At 45.4% G+C, this 21,039-nt stretch overlaps 1 protein-coding gene across 7 annotated transcripts in view; it reads left to right on the top strand.

Moving 5' to 3' along the window:
- LOC310829900 (ankyrin repeat domain-containing protein 17) overlaps positions 1 to 21,039 on the top strand; it is a 105,722-nt gene that overhangs the window by 49,499 nt on the left and 35,184 nt on the right. For all 7 annotated transcript variants that reach the window (XM_083708910.1, XM_083708907.1, XM_083708908.1 and 4 more), the window contains exons 6-14: positions 3,594 to 3,827; positions 5,901 to 5,995; positions 8,269 to 8,506; positions 9,709 to 9,900; positions 10,153 to 10,262; positions 14,275 to 14,362; positions 14,988 to 15,115; positions 15,989 to 16,132; positions 20,834 to 20,936. In XM_083708910.1, coding sequence (XP_083565036.1) covers positions 3,594 to 3,827; positions 5,901 to 5,995; positions 8,269 to 8,506; positions 9,709 to 9,900; positions 10,153 to 10,262; positions 14,275 to 14,362; positions 14,988 to 15,115; positions 15,989 to 16,132; positions 20,834 to 20,936 — 1,332 coding nt within the window. The remainder of the gene's footprint in view (positions 1 to 3,593; positions 3,828 to 5,900; positions 5,996 to 8,268; positions 8,507 to 9,708; positions 9,901 to 10,152; positions 10,263 to 14,274; positions 14,363 to 14,987; positions 15,116 to 15,988; positions 16,133 to 20,833; positions 20,937 to 21,039) is intronic.

Below are 21,039 nucleotides of genomic sequence, written 5' to 3'. Positions count from 1 at the left end.
CCTGGCTCACTCACTCTCACTGCAGTGCTGGCTGTGCGAATCCGATCCGAGCCGCCGGGTCGCGGCCCACTGTGGAGGGGGTGGGTGCCAGGCGTGTGGTGCGGACAGAGAGCGAGGGACTATCTGGGGGAGGGACAGTGCAGCGGCCGCCCAGCACAGCGCTGAGCGCGGGAGAGAACCACACCCGACCAGCCCAGGCAGCAGCAAGAAGAAGCTGGCAGCGGCGGCAGGTTAGGGGTTAGGGGGCGCAAATTACTTGCCTTGCCCCGGGTTAGGGGGCGCAAATTACTTGCCTTGCCCCGGGTGCTGACAACCCACACTATGCCGCTGGGTGGGGGAAGGGACAGAGCGCCACTAAGCCAGAAGTTAGAACAGCGAGAGGGAGTGCATTGATCCCTCTCGCTGTTCTGGCTTCTGGGATAGCTGCGCAGCCTGCGTTCGCTCCATAAGACTCACACACATTTCCCCTTACTTTTTAGGAGGGAAAAGGTGCGTCTCATAGAGCGAAAAATACAGTAAATGAAATCCGGGGACATTCCAGGGACGGATTTTGTCCGGGGACAGATTTGTAAATCTGGGGATTGTCCCCGGGAAACGGGGATATCTGGTAACCATAAGCTAGGGGCTACTGTTCAAAAGTTCCTGAGTTTCTCATTGCCCATTCCTGCTGCCATGCCAGGGAGGAAACCAACCAATCTGTGGGAAATGAGCAGCCAAGCCTTTCAGATGCATATTCTTGCTAGTTAGCATGAGGAGGGGCTGTATTTCTGATAGGCAGATACTCAGGCCACGGAAACACAATTGTTAGGGAGGGCTCAGTGTCGTGTCATTTCCCCTCCTCTCCTGGAGAAGGAGGAGCAGAGAGTACTTTCTGTTCTTCTTTCTTCATCTGACCGGTGATAGATGCAGACATGCCTCTGCTTGCTCCAGCTGCAGGCACATGCCTGAAGCTGATTATACTGTAGACATAAGTATGTTGCCTGCATAGCTTTCACTGCTACTGCGGCTGTGAACCGCTGCACGAATACAAAGTAAGTAAATCTTATTTTAAAATTTACTTTACCGGTCGTAGTCTGATTCTTCGTTAAGCGGCGAAGAAGGGGAAAGCCAGCTTTCTTCGTTAGGTGAACTAACTCGCTGGAAAGGAGGCTTTGCAGCCCAATTCCTGTGCTTCTAATTTTGCTGCCAAGGATGGGATTTCGAAACGCTGTTTAACCCACACATGTGGGGGCATGGAGGGATAAATTGCAATGAATTTCCTCTCCTACCCATTAGAACTCATCCCACACAGTCATGGCTGTACGTCATTTGCAGACTAACCTTGAAAAGAAGCCAAAACCAAACTTTGAGCAGCTCAACGGCTTCGTATAGTTTACATACAGTGAGTTAACAGTGACCTCCAGATTCACATGCTTTATCTGAAAATTTACAGTGCTTCACATTATTTTTCTTAATAAGTGAGATGTGCATTCACTTCATGTCACACAGATTACCGTATTTTTCACTCTATAAGGCGCACGAGACCATAAGACGCACCTAGTTTTTGGAGGAGGAAAACAAGAAAAAAAAATATTCTGAATCTCAGAAGCCAGAACAATAAGAAGGATCGCTGCACAGCGAAAGTAGCAATCCCTCTCGCTGTTCTGGCTTCTGTGATAGCTGTGCAGCCTGCATTCGCTCCATAAGACGCACACACATTTCCCCTTACTTTTTTGGAGGGAAAAAGTGAGTCTTATAGAGCAAAAAATACAGTAGTTTCCTTCCTGTTGTCTTTTTGTCATATGAGAAATAGTGAAATGTCTCTAGTTATCTTTTTTTCTAGCTTAACTTACAATTGAAACCACTTATTGGACTCTTTGTTGTTACCCTTTGCGTTGTATTTGTTGTAACCAGTAGCGTTTCATGTTACGGTTCCCTTTGGTCTGTTTTTCTCAAGCTTTCTTGAGAGGGTGTCTTGTGGGACTAGGTTAAAGGCCTTCAACTTGCTTTCTTTTTCAAAGAAGAAAACTTGGTTGCATTGGTACAACTTACTCCATATTTTCCCAAAGATAGAAGCCATATTTTCCTTCTGTGTACCCTTCTCCAGTTATCTGGAAGGTGTTCTCTAATTCTTCTTAGTCCTCTATCAATTTTCATTTCTGATAACTAGTTCTTTTTCCAGCAAACACTTCCAAAAACTTTGGGTTGAATAAAAAAACTGGGGCTGAGGCAAGATGTGCTTGGCAAGATTTGGGACACTTTACCACCAGGCACCCCCAAACTCGGCCCTCCAAATGTTTTGGGACTACAACTCCCATCATCCCTAGCTAACAGCACCAGTGGTCAGGGATGATGGGAATTGTAGTCCCAAAACATCTGGAGGGCCGAGTTTGGGGATGCCTGCTACCACTTTACGTTTAAGAGAAATGATCATGAAAACAAGAGTCGGTTTATTAACATTACTGGGATACATTTACTATTCACTTCTCTGAAAGCTCAGAGTGACTTAAAATAGAATTATCAATAATAAAACCCTTATAATACAGTAACAATAAAACTTCATCTCATTTATACATCAGTCAGACCTTCACAGTAATATACAGTGTCCAAGGCCTGCTTGAAAACAACAATTTTTTAATAATATTAATAATAATAATAATAATTTTTATTTATACCCCGCCCTCCCCAGCCAAGGCTGGGCTCAGAGCGGCTTACAAGCAATAATAAAAACAAGTTGAATGATTACAACTTAAAAACAAAATTAAAATACAACATTAAAATATGGAAACATTAAAATATTAAAATGTAGCCTCATTGCAGGAGGAGAAGGAAAAGAAAAAAGAAAGAGAGGGAGGGAGGGAATCAAATTGGCTCCAAGCCAAAGGCCAGGCGGAACAACTCTGTCTTACAGGCCCTGCGGAAAGAAATCAAATCCTGCAGGGCCCTGGTCTCATGAGGCAGAGCGTTCCACCAGGCCAGATATTTTGCAGTATCTTACAAAAGGCTGTGCCACTATCAAGAAGATTTTGGGCTGCCAGGGTCAGATTTGAACCCTGGGCCGCCTTGACTATTCTCAATTCATGTTGGGAATGTCAGAAATGCAGGATTGTCCCTGTGGCAAGGGCTTCTTTGCTTATAATTAGTACCCTGAAACTCTCAGGAAAGCCAGTGCTGCCACCGATGAATTAGTGATCTATTGTTGCTTTTTTCAATCCAGAATTCTTGGGTCACGTAGAAGTTACCTCCGGATAACACTCTTGTTGTATGGCGGTGTTTTTTCAAAAAGGCCAATTAAACGCTCATCTTTGATATTGCAGTTTAAAGGGTTCAAAGCCCTTCACGTACCTCCCCTCTCTTGGCAGCAGTATTATTATTATTTCCTTATCTCACATGAGGTCTGAGGGAGAGTGGACTTTCTCAGGACCACTAATGAGCGGAAAGATTGGAATTTAGGATTTTCAATCTCATAGCTCAGCTTCTTAGCTGCAAGACCACCTGTTTTCTCACGAAAGCTCCGTGAAATATAGGAGCAAGTGGCCAGGGCTAATGCGAATTTGGGGGACAAGAGAGGATTATCCAAACTGACTTCAATGTATTTTCTTTTCTGAAATTAGGGAACACGGCACTCACGTATGCCTGCGCTGGAGGCTATGTAGATGTGGTCAAGGCCCTGTTGGAGTCGGGTGCTAGTATTGAGGACCATAACGAAAATGGCCATACTCCTCTCATGGAAGCTGGGAGCGCTGGGCATGTGGAAGTTGCCAGAGTTCTGCTGGAAAACGGAGCTGGAATCAATACGCATTCCAATGAATTTAAGGAAAGCGCACTAACACTGGCTTGCTATAAAGGTACAGTATCTCACCTAAAGCCTTTCATTGATAAAAAACTGACATCACTCTTCTGCGGGTCTTGCAAAGCCCCTCAGTCAACTTACGTTATTAGGATTGAATTTGGAGATCTCCATTCTCATTTGCTTCTGCACTTTTGGTTCAAACTAATAAAGTGAGAGTGGGACGCGGGTGGCGCTGTGGGTTAAACCACAGAACCTAGGACTTGCTGGCCAGAAGGTCGGCTGTTCGAATCCCCACGATGGGGTGAGCTCCCGTTGCTCGGTCCCTGCTCCTGCCAACCTGGCAGTTCGAAAGCACGTCAAAGTGCAAGTAGATAAATAGGTACCGCTCTGGCAGGAAGGTAAACGGCGTTTCCATGCGCGGCTCTGGTTCGCCAGAAGCGGCTTAGTCATGCTGGCCACATGACCCGGAAGCTGTACTGTATTGGCTCCCTCGACCAATAAAGCGAGATGAGTGCCGCAACCCCAGAGTCGGTCAGGACTGGACCTAATGGTCAGGGGTCCCTTTACCTTTACCTTTAATAAAGTGAGAGAGACTGTAAATGGTTTTAATTTTTGACCTAATCCAGCCCTAGCTTTGTTCGATGTTCAGCAGTTTTCATTACTCCCCAGCCCCCCTCCCCCCAAAAAACCAGCTACTTAAATTACACAAGTTCAGTACCGGAACATGCTGCAAAATCACAGGGGCTGTTGTATTGAACATTGTGTAGTGTTCAGTAGTCATGCTATACTTTTGTTTTTTTCTGCTAAGGAGTGAGGTGCAGGTCTTTCCAGGGCTGAAAACAGGTTGAAGCAGTGGAGGACTTCTAAAGCAGATTATTAATATTAAAATTATTAATATTTCAATTTTAAGCTGTGAAATATGGAAAGAATATGGAAAGAAAACAGCTAAAGATTTGAGGCTATAAAAAACCCACTTTCTGCAAGACTCACGAAGGAAGAATGCTTTGTCCTTTTCTTAGTTTTTTTCAGTGAAGTCATCCTGTTAGTGCAAGGACTTACACCTGTGCAATGGAATGCCCTCTCATCTCCCTGTGCATAGCGTAATCTAGGCATAGGCAAACTCCAGCCCTCCAGATGTTTAGGGACTACAATTCCCATCATCCCTGACCACTGGTCCTGTTAGCTAGGGATGATGGGAATTGTAGTCCCAAACATCTGGAGGGCCGGAGTTTGCCTATGCCTGGCCTAATCTGTTCTGGTGGATCGCCCAACCCTTCAGGGCAGATTTTCTTTAGGAGAGGAAGAAGAAGTCCTGTTGCACTGGCAGAAGCCCTAGCACTGATAGGACGACATTGTTGGATACAATCTTTTTCACTTTTCCAGGTTTTGTTCCTGGTTTCACTTTTGAGATTTGAAAGCTATTTTTACTGCAGCATTTCAGTGAGTGTCAATATGGACAAAGCCACTGTTTTGGGTATTGTTCATCCACCTTGCCTTGATTTTAGTAGTTTCAAGAGCAAATAGAAATTAACATTTTAGAACAAGAGATTTCATTTGGATTTGTATTCTTCTGTTTCTCCATGGCTTATAGCAGGGGTGACCAACTCCCAAGAGACTGCAATCTACTTTCAGAATTAAAATCTGGCAGTGATCTGCCCCAATTTTTTTAGGGTTTCAGCTCAAGGTTGGGGGGTTAAGGTGCAGGCTTTTGGGGGGAGGGGAGCTCCGTTTGGGGGGGGGGAGGAAGGCAAGGGAGTTTGGGGTTAAGGCACTCACAAAAACATCACTATGGATTAAAACAGCCACACAGAGGGATCTCCGTCTTCCCTTCCTGAGTTCTAATAACAATGGAGGGCAGGACGAGGGGGCAGGGCAGGAGTCAGATTTAACAACACAGAGGAAAGGGAGTCAGAGATTGACCGTGATCAACCAAAACATCACGATCAACCTGTTGGACACCCCTGGCTTTTAGCAATACGAACACTTTCTCTCCCCTACCCCCACAAAAAAAGTGCTCCCAGATTGCATCGTTAAAGAGAACATAATTTCTTTCTGAAATCATCAGTGGATACCAATAAATCTTTGCTGCGTTTTCTTTTATTAAAATGTGTGTTTGTGTGTGTTTCAGGTCATTTAGAAATGGTGAGATTTTTGCTGGAAGCAGGTGCAGACCAGGAGCATAAAACAGATGAAATGCACACGGCATTAATGGAGGCATGCATGGTAAGAAGTACAGTATATGATGCCCAGAAATCAGCCTGCTTTTGTGCTTTGATTTTTGGTATAAAGCTGCTACTCCCGAAATTGATAGGAGGGGAATATAATATAATAATAATAATTTATTATTTGTACCCCGCCCATCTGGCTGGGTTTCCCCAGCCACTCTGGGCGGCTTCCACAAAGACCAAAAATACACCAATATGTCATACATTTAAAACTTCCCTGAACAGGGCTGCCTTAAGATGTCTTCTGAATGACAGGTAGTTGTTTATCTCTTTGACATCTGGTGGGAGGGCATTCCACAGGGCAGGCGCTACTACCGAGAAGGCCCTCTGCCTGGTTCCCTGTAGGTTTGTTTCTCGCAATGAGGGAACTGCCAGAAGGCCATTGGTGCTGGACTTCAGCGTCTGGGCAGAACGATGGGGGTGGAGACGCTCCTTCAGGTATACTGGGCCGAGGCCGTTTAGGGCTTTAAAGGTCAACACCAACACTTTGAATTGTGCTCAGAAACGTACTGGGAGCCAATGTAGGTCTTTCAAGACCGGTGTTATGTGGTCTCGGCAGCTGCCCCCAGTCACCAGTCTAGCTGCCGCATTCTGGATTAGTTGTAGTTTCCGGGTCACCTTCAAAGGTAGCCCCACGTAGAGCGCATTTGTGGGACTCAAACTATTACTGGCTGGGTAGAGATGTGCTGCCTAGGTTCTGTTCCCAAGTAATTTTTGCACTTGTTAGACAAGACAATATTACAATAAATGTACATCTGATCATGACTCGGGATGCGTAACACATAGCACGTGAAAAAACAATCCCAGAAAGAAATATGAATATGAAATATAACTACAACCACAGTGGGGGGGGGGTCTAATTTTAAAATTCATGAGCTAAATTCTCACTGTGCGTGAAACTCAAAACTCAAACTCTCCACCCTTTTGCCACGTCCTTCCCCTTACACTTTCCCCCCTCCTCCCCTATTCCTTCACAGCTCAGAGAAACCTCCAACCCGTTTTAAAGGAGGGTGGGAAGTGCTTCAGAGAACGGTTTGGCAAACCGCTCTCTGAAGATCATCTCACAGTCTTTGAAACACTGGTCCGGCAATGTTTAACGGGGGGGGGGGGGGGTCGGGGTCATTTTAGAAAGCAATTATGCAAACTGCTCTCTGAAGCCCCCCCCCCCTTTCTGCTTTTAGAATTGCTTGCTTTTTTGTTTAACTGCTCTTGTGATTCGCCTCCCCCTTTAAGAAGAGCTGCAGGAATTGAGAGATGCATTGGCTGGCTTCACGGTTTTTCCAATATTGTGATTTTTGCATGCAGACACCATATTACCAGGTCAAAAATTATGAAACTGATATCACAATATGGGCTTCTAACCGGTTTTCAATGATATTTTATATATATATATATATATATATATATATATATATATATATCCCGCCCTCCCCAGCCAAAGCCGGGCTCAGAGTCGCTAACAACAATAAAAGTAACACAGCATTCTAAAATCAATTCATTCTAAAATCAATTCAAAATCAAATGAATGGCAACCCTTGGGCTCGAGTTCTGTGAGGGTTACCAAAGGAGGGGGTCAGACTGTGCCTTGGCCAAAGGCCTGGTGGAACAGCTCTGTCTTGCAGGCCCTGCGGAAAGATGTCAAGTCCCACAGGGCCCTAGTCTCTTGTGACAGAGCGTTCCACCAGATCGGGGCCACAGCCGAAAAAGCCCTGGCTCTGGTTGAGGCCAGCCTAACCTCCCTGTGGCCCGGGACCTCCAAGATGTTTTTATCTGAAGACTGTAAGGTCCTCTGTGGGACATACCAGGAGAGGTGGTCCCGTAGGTACGAGGGTCCTAGGCCATATAGGGTTTTAAAGGTTAAAACCAGTACTCCATCGGGAGCCAGTGCAGCTGGTATAGCACCGGGTGAATGTGATCCCGTGGCAAGGACCCCGTAAGGAGTCTCGCTGTGGCATTCTGCACCCACTGGAGTTTCTGGGTCAGTCTCAAGGGCTCTACTGCCCAGGCTTGCGCACCAGAGAGGTCACTTTGCTGCGGCTAACATGGCCATTTGACTTCACTCCCGGAGGTGCTCTCCATTGTTTCTTGAGACAGACGGATGCCAACAACAATTTCTGAAAACCTGAACTTGCCGCTGTCTGCCAACTGTGCTTTCCAAAGCTTTGTATAAATGCCTCACTTAGTGGTGTGAAATAAGTTAGTGGGAGTGAAGAAGTTCTTCCTCCACAGCTTGCGTAGTTAACCTTTTATTTGTCTGTTTTTGCTTTCTAGGATGGGCATGTGGAAGTTGCAAGGCTGCTCCTTGATAGTGGTGCCCAAGTGAACATGCCTGCTGACTCCTTCGAGTCTCCATTAACTCTGGCAGCTTGTGGTGGACACGTAGAGCTGGCTGCCTTATTAATAGAGCGAGGGGCCAACCTGGAAGAGGTGAACGATGAAGGCTACACGCCATTGATGGAAGCAGCCCGAGAGGGTCATGAGGAGATGGTGGCATTACTCCTAGGTCAAGGTAACTGTCACAATATACAGTGGTACCTCTGGTTGCGAACGGGATCCGTTCCTTGAGGCCCATTCACAACCTGAAAGGAACGCAACCCGCGTCTGCGCATGCGCGGGTCGTGATTCACTGCTTATGCGTGTGACGTCATTTTGCGCGTCTGCACATGCGCGAGCTGTGAAACCCGGAAGTAACCCTTTCTGGTACTTCCAGGTCGCCGCGGGACACAACTTGAAAAAATGTACAGTGGTATCTCAGGTTATATACGCTTCAGGTTACACACTCTGCTAACCCAGAAATAGTGCTTCAGGTTAAGAACTTTGCTTCAGGTTAAGAACAGAAATCGGGTTCTGGCGGCGCGGCGGCAGCAGGAGGCCCCATTAGCTAAAGTGGTGCTTCAGGTTAAGAACAGTTTCAGGTTAAGAACAGACCTCCGGAACGAATTAAATACTTAACCTGAGGTACCACTGTATCATGAAGCAAATGTAACATGAGGTATGACTGTAACAAATACGCTAATAGTGGCACTGAAAACTTCTGAATATCCTGAACTGCATATTTTAGGAAGCATCTTTTCAAGACCGAATTGTTCTGCCCATTTTTCCTATTTAACGTATACTGCACATTATATAAAAGCTCCCTTTTTAAAATGTAACATGTTGACTCCAGAGAATGCCAACCTTCCTATGAGTTCTGTTAATACCTTACATGTCAATCACAGCAGAAAATACATTCCTTAGAAGGTCACCTTAGAAAGTCTGTATTCTCTTAATAGGTGCACTTGGCAGACTCATATACTGGAGTCCAGTGGTACCTTGGGTTACAAACACCTCAGGTTACAAACACTTCGGGTTACAGACTCTGTTCACCTGGAAGTAGTACCTCAGGTTAAGAACTTTACCTCAGGATGAGAACAGAAATCGCGCAGTGGGAGGCCCCATTAACTAAAGCGGTACCTCAGGTTAAGAACGGTTTCAGGTTAGGAACGGACCTCCGGAACGAATTAAGTACTTAACCCGAGGTACCACTGTAATTGTAAAGAAGGGGCCATCATGAGATCTTGAAAAACTACCATTCAATAACCTGAGGAAGATTTATCTTAATTGATTTAGTAATTCATCTTGAAAAAGACTTGATATCCGTGTACAAATATTGTCTCTCTTTCTGTGCTGTTTTCTAAGCTTAATTTCCATTGGTATGTTTCTTTCTGGAAGGAGCCAACATCAATGCCCAGACAGAAGAGACCCAAGAAACTGCCTTAACTTTAGCGTGCTGTGGAGGCTTTCTGGAAGTGGCTGATTTTCTTATCAAAGCGGGAGCTGATATAGAGCTTGGCTGCTCAACGCCTTTGATGGAAGCTGCTCAGGAGGGTCACTTGGAGCTAGTTAAATACTTATTAGCTGCAGGTATGGAATTGTTCCCTTTGCACACATTTGTTCATATTTATAATTGAAAACCCATTTTTAAAGCAGTACTGTCATGGGGCTGTATTTCCCTGCTGTGTGTGTTTTGGTAGTCCATGCAAATATATGTAAAGTGGTTGCTTTGGAACATAGTAACCAAGCATCCTAATACTTGGCTATTTTGAAATGTGATGAAATGTCTTGCTGGAGGATGAGGCACTTGTATATTTTCTAAGCTTATTGTACTTGTTTCAGGAGCCAACGTGCATGCAACAACAGCAACAGGAGACACAGCGCTGACATACGCCTGTGAGAATGGCCATACCGATGTAGCAGATGTGTTGCTTCAAGCAGACGCTGATCTGGTAAGCTGCCAGTAGAAGCTTTGAGCTTATTTTACATTGTGTAAGGACCCTATTGGACTTGGTTATATTGATCCATCCCAACCCTCACTTCTCCCAAGTACTGGCAAATAACAAAGTATAATTACGGTAAACGGATTAGAGGAAAGTTGCATATTCGATCAGACAAAATGAACAACTGATCACCACTAACAAAAACTTTAAAAAATACAATGCTGGGGGCTACAGCTTCTAATGGGACATAAAAGGAAGGTTCAACAACAACAACAACAACAACAACAACAACAACAACAGGCAAGCATGCTTAATAAGATTTTTAAAGACTTAATCAAGCAGACATGCTTCCCTGGAGAAGAGAGTTCAAACGTTGATGCTTCAGCTCAGAAAGCCCTAGACCAGATGTGGGGAGCCTTCAACACAGTTGGGCTAATTAGGCCTGCTGGACTATTTTTGCCAAACTCCATACCCCGCCCCACACCCGACATGATATATCAGGTTTGGGGCAGGTAGGGACATGGCTAAGCTGAAAGTGGGTATGCAGAAACTGCCACTCAGCTGATTGGTGGCAACTGCAAAGCCCTGTGTACCTGACGTAACGGAGTTCGACAATCAGCTGGCCTATGGGGCTTTTGAAACCCTGGGCACAGTGCTCCAAAAGACTCCGACTGGTGGACTTGCAGAGCGCTATGAAAGGGGCTTGCAAAGCCCTGTGCATGGGCTGTGCTTTTGCCTGTGTGGCTTTTATTTCTAGCCTTGCAAGCAAAGATGAATCCACCGGTGCTGTTGTAACATCACAGCCCCGCTTGATCTGCAGAAGGGGATAAACAACTCGGCCTTTCCCCACTTCTTCTCTAGACTTTCTTCCAGCCTCCGCAGCAGATCTTAAGGCACTTTAAATTGAGCCTAGAAAAAGCTGGTAACTCGTAAGACCTCTACAGGACAAGTGTCATAGGATCTGCTCCATTCTGAACCAGTTGTAGTTTCTGACCACACTTCAGAACCAGCTCTGCAGAGAATACGTGGTTATTAAAGTGTGATTTCATCACGCTATGTATAATGGTAGCCCTGACAGTGTCATTCTTGCCCAGAAAGCAAAGACATTACTGGCATGCTTGGTGTCAACTGCCCCTTCAGTTATATTCCATCCGAGTCTGAACACTAATCGCAGCTCAGATATATTTGTGGGAAAGCTCCCAAGGTTCCAGGGAATTGTGCAGTGTCTGAGTGAATATCACAGGACACAGATCAGGGAACCACGTCCTGAATTTTTGGAGCAAAATACCTAGGCAATCCTGAAACTTGTTAGATCAGTCCTGTAGAGAGAACATATAATAAGCTCCTGCCCACATACCAACAAAGGAAGAGTGGATTTGTAAATTAAGTGAGTATATAGAATTGGCAAAATTAACTTCAATTATAAGATATCAATCAAATCAAAAGTTAAGAATGGAGTGGAAGTATTTTGAAGATTATATGTCAAAATACTGTTCTAAAAATGACATGTTAATAGGCTTAGGATAAAAAATGTAAGCAATAACAAAACAAACAAAGAAAGAAAAACCAGAACTTAACAAAAATAATTTATTATAGAATGCAAGGGGGAAAAGGTAGAAAGAAATATACTCAAATTGCTGTGGAGGGAAGTAGAGGGTAGGTGATGGGTGGAAGTAGAGGGTGGGTGATGGGTTTTATAATTAAGTGTATAATTATGCAACTGTTGTAATTTAGATATTATATTTTATGTGAGGGAATCATTGGGAATTTTGGTTATTATGTATATATGTTAAGTTTCAATAAAGATATTTGAAAATTAAAGAAGAAGAAGAAGAAGAAGCTCCTGCCAAAGCTTATTTCATCGCATCTTTATATAAAACCACTACTATAGTATACCAAAGTCCTGTTCATGACTCTGGGGTGAAGTCTAGGGTTGCCTCCTGTCAGAGCCACCCGTGGTCCCAGCTCACAAGAGACCAAAGTCCAGTCCAAGTTATATACAAAAGGTTTTATTGAAGAACATTGTTGGCATTACATCCAAGCTCCGTGGCTCCGGATCTGTTACTCTTAGATCGTAGAAGTCCCCTCTGAATCCGTCCCGCCTCTGCACCAGTTTAAGAGGCTTGTACTGCTCCACCTTTTCCTCTCCTTCCTTTTCCGCAGGGTCTTCCTGCCCCCCTGTGTTCCCCCCCTCCGGGACTCCCCAGAGGCTGAGTCCTCTGACGCCTGCTCCCCCCTCCTTCGCGCTTTGGGACCAGGCTCCTCCCCAGGACTCTCCTCACTTCCGCGCGCCTCCACATTTGAACTTGGCGCGCGTACGTTGCCTCTGACCTTCCTTTCGACAGTTACGCTGCTCTCGGTGCTACTCTCCACCCCTTCCGGCAGGACGTCTTGCTCCGAACTCTTTCCCCCCTTTGTTTCCTGTTCTGCTCTTTCTGACACACTGGTAACTCCACCCCTTTCACTCCGTTCCGACAGAGGAGCCGGTCCCGATCTCCAACTCCCACTGGGGGTTCCCCCTCCGCTCTCCTGCTTCTGACTGCTTCCCCCTCTATCGCCCCTCGGCCTGGCCAGGGGGGCTCCCTTTTGGGAATCCTCCGAATCGCTTGACGGACTCTGAGACAACCTCGTGTCGTTGTCGTCCTCCTCCTCATCACCCTGGGACCCTTCCCCCTCGCTCTCTGTCTCTGAAACCCTGACACTTCCTTTCTGGTCGGTTTCATCACCAGCAGTTCTAAAGCTGCAGTGATTTATAGGAGCCCATTCCTTTTGACTAGCTTTGGCAGGCAATAAAAGAAACCCTCTTCTTCCTGCTGGTGTGGCGGCTGCATAGATGAGACCCTCTGGGTACTTAGACCAAGCAGCAGCTAAATAAGCTCTTAAATCTGGTAATTCCATCTAGAAATTATGTTTCTGTTGCAATCTGCATTTCCCCAAGGTGATGCCTTTGTAGTTGGCCACCTACTTATTTGTTGGGTTGCCTTCCTGAATCTTTTCAAGTTCAGCTCCAGCAGGTATATTGGAAGTACTGAGTTACTTTTAGAACCTAATATCCTTCCATAGTGTGTTGTTCCAATTATTCTTTGCATTTATTGAACTATATGCAGTCTTTCAGACATTTTTCTTATGGAGTAAGTGTGATGAATCTAGAGTTGCCCTCAAAAGAGTTGTGCTCGTATTGATTGAAGTGCATGTTTCTGTGTGACTGTCACTGATTCCTCCTTTCCAATTAGAGCCTCTTGTTCCCCTAGGAAAAGCTGCTCTGGATGGCTGGGAGGAGGAATGAATGAAGACTGCCATCTACCGTATTTTTTGCTCTATAGGGTGCACCGGCCCATAGGGCGCAAATATAGGGCTTCCCCCGACCCCAGCCCCCAGAACAGGCTGCTATCCGCAAGCATTTGGAGCCCAGTGGGAACTCCTGCCATGCTCAGAAGGCTTGTGGATAGTTGCCCAAAGCCCGGAGAGCCCAACTCTGCGCTATCCGGGCTTCGGGATGCAGGCTGCTATCCGCAAGCCTTCGGAGTGCGGCGGGCACTCCCGCTCTGAAGGCTTGCGGATAGCTTCCTGAAGCCTAGAGAGCGAGAGGGGTCGGTGCGCACTGACGCCTCTCACCAGGCTTCAGTGAAAGCCTGCATTCGCTTCATAGGACGCACACACATTTCCCCTTCATTTTTAGAGGGAGAAAAGTGCGTCCTATAGAGTGAAAAATACGGTATTTCCTTCTATTTCCTTCCTTTGGTGGGGAGCCTCCACTGGTTCCCAGTTGCTTCCATGAATAGAAGGAGCCCTTCCATTTGTGAAGGGGCAAATCTTGATCTAACCCAGCAAATTTAGTTTTGAAAGCGTAGAAAGTTTCCGTTGCAGTGAACGGATTATTAAACACTGCACTTTGAAATTTGGGCATAACTATTAGGTAAAACAACTTTGAAAAATAGAGGTTGCATGAAAAACATTTTTAAAAAACAACAACTAGGAATTTCTGATTTGCAAGTTGGATTCTATTTCTCTTTTCCCCCAGGAACATGAATCTGAAGGGGGAAGAACTCCTTTAATGAAAGCTGCAAGAGCCGGTCATGTCTGTACTGTTCAGTTCTTAATTAGCAAGGGTAAGTTTGAATAACGTTTCACCTTTTTAAGGATTTTCAGGTGTTTGTTTAATAGCCCAGCAGTTCACAGAATCACAATTGAGCAAAGTATAATTTCATAGATTTGAGTCTTCCAAAAATTAAGGGTGAAATTAATTTCTTTCACTTGCCTGTAATTCAGTTGAGGAAGAAAAATTGTCGTATATGCTCATGCTTTTTCTTCTATGTCAGACTTGCGTCTCCTTCAGTTACTTACATGACCCAGTGTGGCCTTGAATAATGGAAAAGAGTTCAAATTCCACTTAGCCTTGAAGCTTAGTGGGTAGATAGATCACTATTCATAGGGTGGTTGTGAGAATAAAATGGGATAAGCTTCTTGGTTATGTGATTTGGGTGCAAGTGTGGTGAATATATTGCAACACAGCATGCAATTCCAAAGAAATGTACAACTTTTAAGCAGCCTTGGTAGTAAATAGTCATGGTATAGGAGCCGCCACAGACCGATATGGGTTTTTTCAGGGATAGGGATGAGATTGGAATCCAGCCCCTTATAGGAGGAGATCAATGGGAAGGTTCTAACCTTAGAAGTAAAGGTGTAGTTTAGAATACAAAGTGCTCTTCATCTTCTTTCTATTCTTTATGTCAGGAGCAAATGTGAATAGGACCACAGCTAACAATGATCATACAGTATTGTCACTTGCCTGTGCTGGAGGCCACCTGTCGGTTGTGGAGTTGCTGTTAGCTCATGGAGCTGATCCTACGCACAGACTGAAGGTATGCAGTGTTTTACTTTCCATATTTTGTAGTGTGTGTTTGTGCTTTAGGGCAATAAACCAGTGTAACAGTGTGTGGTGCTGTGGTCTAAACCCCAGAGCCTAGGACTTGCTGATCAGAACTTCGGCGGTTCGAATCCCCGTGACAGGGTGAGCTCCCGTTGCTCGGTCCCTGCTCCTGCCAACCTAGCAGTTCAAAAGCACGTCAAAGTGCAAGTAGATAAATAGGTACCACTCCGGCGGGGAGGTAAACGGTGTTTCCTTGCACTGCTCTGGTTCGCCAGAAGTGGCTTAGTCCTGCTGGCCACATGACCTGGAAGCTGTATGCCGGTTCCCTTGGCCAGTAAAGCGAGATGAGTGCCACAACCCCAGAGTCGGCCATGACTGGACCTAATTGTCAGGGGTCCCTTTACCTTTAACAGTGGGGAATATATCAAAATGACTTGATTATACAGTTTGGGTATTTTTCATCCACAAATGGGTTTTGCATCAAGTTTCCCTCTAACTTTTTTATATTGGGGGGGATCTGTAAGAAACATAGGGAAAAAATTGGTTGTTATGCTATTTTTATATTCATCTCTGAATATAACTTCCTAGTAAACTTTCTGTCCACTGCACCATTTACAGGCAGCCAGGGAATCTTGCTTAAGGAAGCCAAAAACTGATTAAAGTGTGGGCGGGAGCCAAAATAAATTCATTAACTACTAGTTAAATTTACTCTTTTAAACATTGGGAGTAATTAAAAACAATTTAAATGTTTTGTAAAATGTTAGATATCATGTAACATACCGTTTTTGGGGTTTTTTTTTAGAATTTAAAACCAAAATACGTCTTTCAGTGTGGCTCCTTATTTTAACCCATGATTTCTTTCCAGGATGGTTCAACCATGCTAATAGAAGCCGCTAAGGGTGGTCATACCAGTGTGGTTTGTTACCTGTTGGACTACCCTAACAATCTGCTTTCTGCTCCTCCGCCTGAGTCCACCCAGCTGACTCCTCCATCTCACGATTTAAATAGGGTAAGATTTAAAGCGGCAGCATGCTTGCCCCCTTTAAAAATGTTTTAGAGTCAATTCCTTAGTGATGAATTTATTGCCTCTCATCTGAAAAGTAGGTGTTGTAGTCATCAGATACTGTAGAAGTCCCGGTAATCTTCAGTGAGAAACTGCTAAAATTCAAAGGAAATACTGCCGTCTTTTGTTAGATGTAGTTTATTCCTTGCCTTCCAGATCTGCAAGAAAACTATTACAGAGGACTCTTTGCTTGGAAAGAATATTTTGCTTATCACTTGGTTGGGCTTCCTTGCGCCTCTAGTGGACCAAGGCAGGAGTATCTTTTACAGGAAATAGGCTGGCCCCTCTTCAGCTTTTGCTCCTTCAACAAAACAGTCACATTCTCCTTTGGCTCCTCTTAATCCTTCACCTTGGCTTGGCAATTTACTTCTTCTGTGATTCACTCTTTTTACGGTTCTTTTTCTGTATTTTCTAAAAATAAGAAAAAAATAGAACCCTTCATTTCCCTCTTCTGCACGTCCTGGCTTCTGGGACAAGCGGCCTGTCTACAATTTTTTTCTCGTTTGGGCGAAGCAGTGAATGGTCTCCCCATCCCAAGGAGCATTGGATCGTCCTCCGTAGGGTGGGGGCAATATACTGAGACCTACCGCCCCACAGGCTTTAATTTTCAGCCCTTACGGAGGCAGCTTCAGCTGGGGTGGATTCCTTGAGACATGTCCAGGCAGCACTAGTCAAGATATGGGCCGTTCCTTGCCCAGACTCCCAAGACACAAAAGCATCCCACCAACGCTCCCAAGCAGGCCAGATTGGGCCTTTGGGGGCCCATGGCTTCCCCATAGCAGTTGTGTGTGGCATTCCTTTCACCACTGGAGCTTTTATCCTCCCTTATATGGAGAGATGGCAGTCTTGGCCCCACAGAAAGCCCCAATGGATGATAATGGAGCCTCGCAGCTTGGTAAGGCCTCATGTAAAACATGCACTTTCAAGGGCCTACAACAGTGGACAGGCAGGAAAAGAGGACAAGCAGGCTACAGACAGCAAGGCAGAATGAAGGAATACAGGGCAAAACAACAACATGTTTTTCTTCGAAGGGACAGCAGGGGACAGGTTCAGCACCTCCAACCTTCACCAAGAACCCTCAAAATCACCAAAGGCTCCATCAGCGATAAAGTTCAGGGGTGTTTGTGTGTCGCTTTCAAGTATTCATACATAGTTGGCACCACTCAACGACAGATCAGTGGGTTCTGAATATCATCTACAGTTGCTGCAAAGAATTCATCAGATATCTCATCACTCACCCTGCCTCACCCTCTACATACCAGATTGGGGTGTGTGTGTGTGTGTGTGTGTGTGTGTACAGCATCTGATCAATATGTCAGCAATAGATCCAGTACCCTCAGAAGAACACTCATCAGGTGTCTACTCAGTCTTCTTTGTAGTTCCCAAAAAAGACCACAAAGCCTGGAAGGCAGTACTTGATCAGAAGGATCTCAACTGCTGAGTGATCAAAATTTTCTGAATGGAATCCCTAGCCCCCATCAAGCAGTCCCTTCATCTCAACAACTTCATGACATCCATAGACTTACAGTATGCATACCTGCATCTTCCTAGTAATCCCAAGTACCACAAGTATCTCCAGTTCTTCATTGACCTGCACCATTACCAATTCATAGCACTCCTGTTTGGATTGGCCTCATTTTCAAGAGTCTTCATGAAGATAATGGTTGCCCTGGTAGCTCACCTCCACCAACAGGGCAACCACAACTACCAGTACTTAGACAACCTCCTCATCCATTCTCCAACCATGAGCCAGGTGGCCCGCCATCTTTATGGCATTTTGAGGACCCTCCAAACTCTCAGACAGGAAGAGCCATTTCCTCCATATGTAGTTCCCCATACATCTTTGTGCACTGATAAATGCCACCTGTCTTCTGAAAGGATCGTCAAGATCAAGGCAGCAGTCACGTTCCTTATATCTTCCAAAAGGATGGGCATCATGTTATTGGTTCGTATCCTGGGCCTATGCATGTCAGCCTCACAAGTCTCCCTGTGGACCAAGCTTCAAGTGAGACCACTCCAGTGGTTGATCATTCACAGCAAACACTGCTACATCTCAGTCCCTCCATGCCTAAGAGAGACCATGTGCTGTTGGAGCAGGGATTGCAACCTCTGAAAAGGAACCCAATTTAGAGATTCCCCCAAAGACAACCATAACATCAGACACTGCCAGCCTGCAGGGCTGGAGAGCACATTGCGAGAAGCAACTGGTCCGGGTGGACTGGACACCTGTTGAGTCACAACACAGCATCAACTGGCTTGAACTTTAGCACGGCTGGCCACTTAGCACTTCTTCCACAGCATGTCTCTAATCAGAACGGACAACCCAAGTGTTTGCTCCTATGTCAACAGGGAAGGCTGGACCAAAGCAGTGGATTGGTAACAGGAAACAACATTATTCCTGCTCTGGGTTTGAGAACTCCTTCTCAGTGGAACACATGTCCTGGCTGTCCAACACACAAACTGACTGGTTGAACCGCACCAGACTGAACCCAGGGAAATGGACGCTACACAATGCATTGTTTCGGCACTTTCAGTACGTCCCAGGCCCATTAGATATAGACCTCTTAGCCTCTAAGGTGAACTACCAGCTTCCTTACTGCTACTCAAGGTTCAAGGATCCAGGAGTGGAAGCCTGGGTCTTGGGGTCTCCACTATGCCTTCCTGCCAGTAATGATTCTGCCCAGAGTTCTTTGCAAACTACAGGGGCAGGGGGAGGCACAGCTGATCCTGTTGGCTTCCTATTGGGATCTTAACCCTGGCAGTGAACAAACCCCCCAACGGACACTTCTAACCAGACCAGACTTCATTTCACAAGGACCAGTCCTGCATCTGGACTCAGCCTAGCAATACCTAACTGCCTGGCATTTGAATGGCAATGTCTGAAGAACTAGGAGCTCTCACTGATTTCCACAATTGTGCACTCCCGACACCCCTTCACCCACATCTACCAGATGATGTGGAGGGCCTTTCTTAAATGGCTGAGGCACAGGTGAGTTTCGGCGGAAACCACCTCCATCCCTGACTTATTGGTGTTCCTACAGGAAGGCCTTCAACCAGGGCTCAAAACTTATACGCCTAAACAACAAGTGGTGGCCATTTCTTCTATAATATTATTATTATTATTAATAATAATATCTGACTGGGTCGCCCCAGCCACCCTGGGCTGCTCCCAACAAAATATTAAAATCATTCTATTCTGGCATGGCTATATATGCCCGCTCTGACCACTTACTGGTAAAACACTTGCTCTGTGGAGCCGTTCTCCAAAGCCCTCCAGTTATTCACCATTTTCCTTCCTGGAATCTTCACAAAGTGCTCTCAGCTCTCCAATGACCAGCTTTTGAGCCACTGAAACAAGTACCATTGAAGATCCTCTCTTTTCATGTCCTGTTCCTGGTTCCATCACCACAGCCCACAGAGTCTTCAAGATCAATGCCGTTTCAGTAGCAAGGCATCTCAGTGTCTTCTATAGTGACAGAGTGATTCAGTTGGGTACCACCTTCCTTCCCAAGGGGCTGTTTCATTTTCCATAAGAAGTCATCTTGCCCACCTTCTGCCCAAATCCGTCACGCAACCTGGAGAAGGCTTGGCATTCCCTCAATGTTTGCCCAACACTGAAGGTATATATTGCCCATACAAAGGACATACAACAAACTTCTTCCCTCTTTGTCTCATTTCACCACTTCATCCTGGAGCACAGGGTGACACCAACTATGCTTCCCAGATGGATAAAAGCATCCATTTCACTGTCCTACAAAGCACAGAAACTGCCTGTTCCCAAACAACCGACCGCCCATTCCATGAGAGCAGCGGCAACTTCTGCTGCTTTTTCTACAAATGCCTCCTTCTTAGAAATATGCAGAGCAGTGACCTGAGCGTCCCCAAGCACGTTCACCAGGCACTTTTAAGTTGGATGCCTTTGCTTCCTCTGAAGTGGCATTTGTTGAGGGTCTTATAACAGGCTCTCCCACCGTAATAACTTGTTGCAATTGAAACCCACCCTAGCTGGGTGATCTTTTGTACGTCCCAACCCAGTGATGCTACGCTAGCAACCGAAATAGTACTATTGTACCTACCTGAAGGGTAGATCTGCTAGTCTAGTGTAACATCTCTGGGGCCACGCTTTTGCATAGCCCGCAACACCTCTTCCCAACTCTCTTTGTGCACTTAGCTTTCAGTTAATGGTTTGGTGTGAGAAATAGATTAATGATATTCCGAATTTCAGTTCTGGACTGTTGATGCTTGTTGAGTACGCAAAACTGAAGAGGAGCCAGCCTATTTTTTTGTAAAAGCTACTCCTGCCTTCGTCCGCTAGAGGCACAATAAGACCCGACCCAGTGATACTACATTGGACAAGCAGATCTACCTTTCAGGTAGGCACAGTGGTACTTTTTACCCAGTTAATTCTCTTGAGATGAGTATGTGGACAATTTTGTGACTTCACACTTGTCTTAAAGCAATTTTCATTATACTAGGAAAGCTACTTCTGTTAGTACAAATCAAAGCATAAGCCATCTGAAGCTGTAACTGTTGGTGCTGAGTCTATTGTATGAATTGAGAGATGTTTACACATGCCACTTCGTTGGAACAGTTTGTTTTGGTCATGTAGGACAACAAAGGATGTAACCTTAGTGTCCCCTGTTCTAGGCTCCTCGTGTACCAGTGCAGGCACTTCCCATGGTCGTCCCTCCCCAAGAGCCTGACAAACCCCCTGCCAACGTCGCCACAACCCTTCCCATCAGAAATAAAGGTCAGTTGTAGCTCTATAGATTATCAGTAAAATACGTTTTGTAGGTGTAATGTTAGGATTGCTTTCAATTCTTCAACATCTCTCTAGTTTCTCTAGTGGGTAT

The sequence above is a fragment of the Podarcis gaigeae genome (assembly GCF_964106915.1).
Source record: "Podarcis gaigeae genome assembly, chromosome: 13".
Classification (NCBI taxonomy): Eukaryota; Metazoa; Chordata; class Lepidosauria; order Squamata; family Lacertidae; genus Podarcis; species Podarcis gaigeae.
This window is presented reverse-complemented; position numbering and strand designations above follow the sequence as displayed.